The following is a 4621-nucleotide window of genomic DNA, read 5'->3' as shown; positions in this document are numbered from 1 at the left end:
TCTGGCTAAATGGGCTCAAATTCCCACAAACACTACGAAATCTTCTGAAAAGCCTTCCCGGAAGAGTACAAGCTGGGCCATATTAATGCCCATGGTTTACAATGGCATGGCAAGTTAATGTAGGTGTCGGGTGCCCCACAAGCATTTGTATATACTATATAACAATATAAAAAATGTATGTGTAACATTCACAGCGTATATATCCAAATGCAATAAAAATGCAAAGCCTTTGAGATTTGCAACCCAGTGCAAATTACTCTTTATTTCATCAGATATTTCAGATTCAAAGAGACCAGATGAAATGTTCCAAAATAAATACATGTAACTGGCTAAAGACAAGAAAAGACTTTCTAAAGAGCTCTTTTAAATATCACTCAGCCACACGGAAATTCAAGATTACATTGTTATAGCGTTGCATTGTCCACTAGAATGTCACATATTTATTTACATATATAGGAAAGTCACATAAATAGAACCAATGGGATAAGGAGACATTTGGATAATTGGGAAGAGTTGCCAGTGCTCCCAAGCTCACTGGGCTCATGGGATGTTGTTTGCTGGTGGCTTGTCCATAGCATGATGAGTACGCCAGCAGTCCAAGGGATAACACATGTTATTATGACCAAGTGGCGGGTGGCTGGAATCTGGCGAGCTGAATCCACTCACACTTCCCTCTGAAGAGCCGGAACTGGCCGCTGAAATGCACCGCAAGAAAAGTATTGATCAGGCACTCATAACATATACCGAAATGGCATTATTACACATAATATATAGAAAACTAAATTATTAAACTGGAAAAAAGGAAAAATAATGCTCCTTACAGCAACCAGCCAGCTGTTATTTTGAAAAGCATAGTATATTTTCAGTGCTCTTATAGAATTGTATTCCTTAATGTGTACCTCCAGCCAAAATGTCATTAGTTTCGGATAGGAGAGGAAGAGTTAGATCCACTGTCAAAATTGATTGACTGTATGAGGCCCCACTGAAGAAATCACCCACTACTTCCTGTGCCAGTGGGGCAGGAAATGAGGGAAAACCTGCTATCGGAGACCCATGCAGCAGTAGAACAAAGGTAGAGGTTGTGATTGTTCCCCACTCTATTGAAAGTTAAAAAAAAAGTTTTAACTGAAGACGCATTTTCAGTCAATTTGTGATGTGCCTTTCACATTATTATATTCCTTCTCTTCCATTCTGTTATTGTATTAAATAAGGAAATTTCAAGACTGGCTACAAGAGGGAGCTAAAGCTTTCTTGACAATCACTCTGCTTGCCTTCCTATCAGCTGTTGAGCTAACATATCAGTCTCCATTTTCAATATGTAATCGAACCAGAATGAGCACCAAAACACACATATCAAGAGTCTAGAAATGTATTTTATTATTGCTCAGGAGCCAAAAGGGTACTGAAAGGCAGCCAATGCGTTTCAGGGTCAAGCAACCCCCCTTCATCAGGACTTTGACAACTGTTACAAAATCTTTTGGACTATAAACTAGGAGCCTGGATCAATCATTTAGAGTCAGCGAATATAAGATATCTTCAACAAATGTCTGTGTTAAGTGCTATATTCTCCTGGCTCTGACTGTTTTATTGATTCAGGCTACTAGATGTAACTGAGGAGCACAGAAAAATAGGATTTTTTGTATTTTGTATTTTTTGTAATGTCAAATGCTTTTCTCTGCGTTCATTAAAAGACACAAATGAGATCTGAATTTCAGCTGTGTCCCTTAATAAACGGAAGATACAGAATACTTATTTCCTATGCTCCTCGGCTCCATCTGGTAGCCATTATACAGTATTACATTACATGTGACTTGAAAAGAAAATATGGTAAGAACGTTAGATTTTGCCTCTATTGGCACAGAATGAGCATTCATAGAGATTGACAAATGGCTCTGTGAATTAGAGTTGGAGGAGCCTGTGTTTGGTTACAGCATGTTTTGACTTTGGGAATAAACAGTAGCCAGCTTGTGATACCAGTCATTTGTGTGGCAATTGTTTCTGTGAGAACCAGTATCAAGCTGCAGCGTGCTTTTTTTGTCTGCTCCGATAAGAGGGATGGGGCTTTGTGACGGCAGGACGAGGAATATGAGCAGTAGCTGCTTTGTGAGTTTTGGCTCTGCAAATTGTTTATTAATAGATCACTATATGTGATGACTTGCATATAGCAGGTAACTGTTATGGCACACGTGCCCCATTCACACCACAACACTGATGTGCGATGCAGAAAAATGCAGGTATGCAGCACACTGGATGGCATCGGATGTCACTGCAAAGCAGGGTGTCACACCTGCTGTGTGGAGACCTGAATGGGGTGTACATTTTGTACACTCAATAAAGTTTACAAAAAGTACACGTCATGATGCACTGAAACCACGCCTCACACCGCCCTCCCACTGGACCTCACTCACACATTGGCCCAAAGGCTAACATTTTGTTTTAGCGCGTTAGCTCATGTGAACGAACCCTTAGGGTTTTCACCTGTTGCGAAACCTGGTACTTTTCTCATTTTACACTGAGTGCTGTCAGCCACTGTAACCTTTATATACTTTATACCCGTGGTTCTCAACTGGTGGGCCGTGACCCAAAAGTGGGTCGCGTCCCCATGATCAGTGGTAGGAACAGAGACACCGGCACTCCAAATTGGCAAAAGAACATCTGTTTATTTGACGTGCAGCATAACAACAAGCTATGCTTTGCCTGATGAATGGGATCCTCTGTGGCCCCGAAACGGTCGTTATTGTTGTTATGCTGCACTTCAAATAAACAGACGTTCTTTTGCCAATTTGGAGTGTCGGTGTCTCTGTTCCTATATCTGATTGTTACGGCTGCCACCCGTTGACTACCGCTGCACCCGTTTTTCTGAGGGATCTCAGCGGTCAGGAGTGCGATGGGACCATGGACTCCCCATGATCAGTGGGTCGCCGCATGCCTTCCACTGCACTAGGTTAAAGGCTTCTCAGCCTCCCCCATAGCACAGCACTGTCAGTTCCTGTGCCGAGCAGACATTCAAAATATGCTGCCTGACGCCGAGTGTCATTTTGAGGTAGGGTGGGCTGGAGGTATGGCCGCAAGGGAGCTCTATCCATACGTGCATTGCTTACAGCTCCCTCATGTGACCAGAGTGACATCATATTCTGGCTCCCGGCACCTCTACAGGGAGTGCAAGGAAGCTGTACAAGCAATGCACGTATGGATGGAGCTTCCTCATAGCACAGCAGCCCACACTGAACCCCTAAAAAATGTTTTGGGGAGTGTGTATGTATGTGTGAGAATGTATTTGTGGTTGTGTGTGTCTGTCAGTGTTTTATTAGAAACTACCACGCAATTGCACCTACTGTTCCTCCTGGTGCGGGAAGCTCGGGAGGCGCGTTTCAATTCATTTAAATGGCACCCCAAACACACCTCCCGCCCACGGTTTGATCGCTTGCACCGCAACATGCGGTACTGCAATGCCGTGCGTTCCAGTGTGGTGCGGCTTGGGTCGGATCCTAATGACCAAGGCCAAATGTGTGCCCTGAGGTTATACAGGTTGAGAACCACTGCTTTACACGATACAAAGAAACACATGATCAGCTATAGGAAAAACCTCCACTTTTCTGTCCTACAATATGTATGAAACCAGCTAACTTGGCTTCAGGTTTTCTTACTCCAGCTGTGAATCTCCTATGAAGCCACTCATATTGTGAAGATATGCATTAGTTGTAATGCTAAAAGAAAATATATATGCAGTCCTTTTATCTCTCAGGCTGCATTGACGTGTAAGCAGTTCCCAGCGGCATATACGCCGTCAGAGACCACAGGGAAAGGAACACACATAGAATAGTCATACCAATCAATCAGTTCTGTTTTTTATTCTTTGCGCTGCAGCATTGTGTTATAGAAGAGGCATGATGTGTGAATTTTGTGCATCAACATGCATTGTGGTGTCCAAAGAAAATAAAACTCAAATTCAGCTAAAATACAAATATCTCTATACAGGCAGTAAAAGATGCAACTGTTTCTTCCGCTGGACATCATGTCAGTTAACTAAATGCTATCTGTAGTGGTTTTTGTTGACTAATTTTTTAATATACTTCTTCCAGAAGCCTGGTCACGTGATGTGCTTGGTTCTCTTTGAATCGTCTCTAGCAGTCGGTGATCCTCAACACAAAGAGTGGCACTTACATTATCACTGTATCATTATACTGTGAGTGCGGAGCATTGTGGTGGCATCATCTTATTGGGAGTATCCATGACACCCTGCATTTACAGTATCTTCTTAGAGACACTAAGGACTAGGGATACACCGAAATTTCAGCCGCCGACAACATATCGGCCGACAATTTGGGCAAAATGCCGAAAGTGCCATCTTTCAGCCGAAATTGCGTTGCATCCCTAGTTTCACTTCTCCCCACTGGGTGCTGCTTTGTGACCGCTCTGAGAGGAGAGAAACTGTCAAGAGGCTGAGCGGGGTGGGTAGGAGAGTGCAGTCATCAGCGTGTCACAGGAGGCAGAGCTCTGCTCCCGCACCACCCCGCTCAGACTCCTGTGACAGATCTCCTGTTTAGACCCCTGATATTTCCCAGAAGCCCCCAGCAGTAAAGTTAAATAATAAAAATATTTAATAAAAATAAATAAATAA

At 43.1% G+C, this 4621-nt stretch overlaps 1 protein-coding gene across 1 annotated transcript in view; it reads right to left on the bottom strand.

Annotated features, from left to right (window-relative positions):
* Window positions 1–309: 309 nt before the first annotated feature.
* The window catches only part of KIAA1755 (KIAA1755 ortholog), a 76905-nt gene continuing 72593 nt past the window's right edge, over window positions 310–4621 (bottom strand). The window contains exon 23 of the mRNA XM_018557667.1: window positions 310–695. Coding sequence (XP_018413169.1) covers window positions 541–695 — 155 coding nt within the window. The 3' untranslated portion in view covers window positions 310–540. The remainder of the gene's footprint in view (window positions 696–4621) is intronic.

The sequence above is a fragment of the Nanorana parkeri genome, unplaced genomic scaffold (genome assembly GCF_000935625.1).
Source record: "Nanorana parkeri isolate BGI_ZX_2015 unplaced genomic scaffold, ASM93562v1 scaffold295, whole genome shotgun sequence".
Lineage (NCBI taxonomy): Eukaryota > Metazoa > Chordata > Amphibia > Anura > Dicroglossidae > Nanorana > Nanorana parkeri.
Note: the sequence above shows the minus strand (reverse complement) of the source record. Positions and strands in the feature narration are given on the sequence as shown.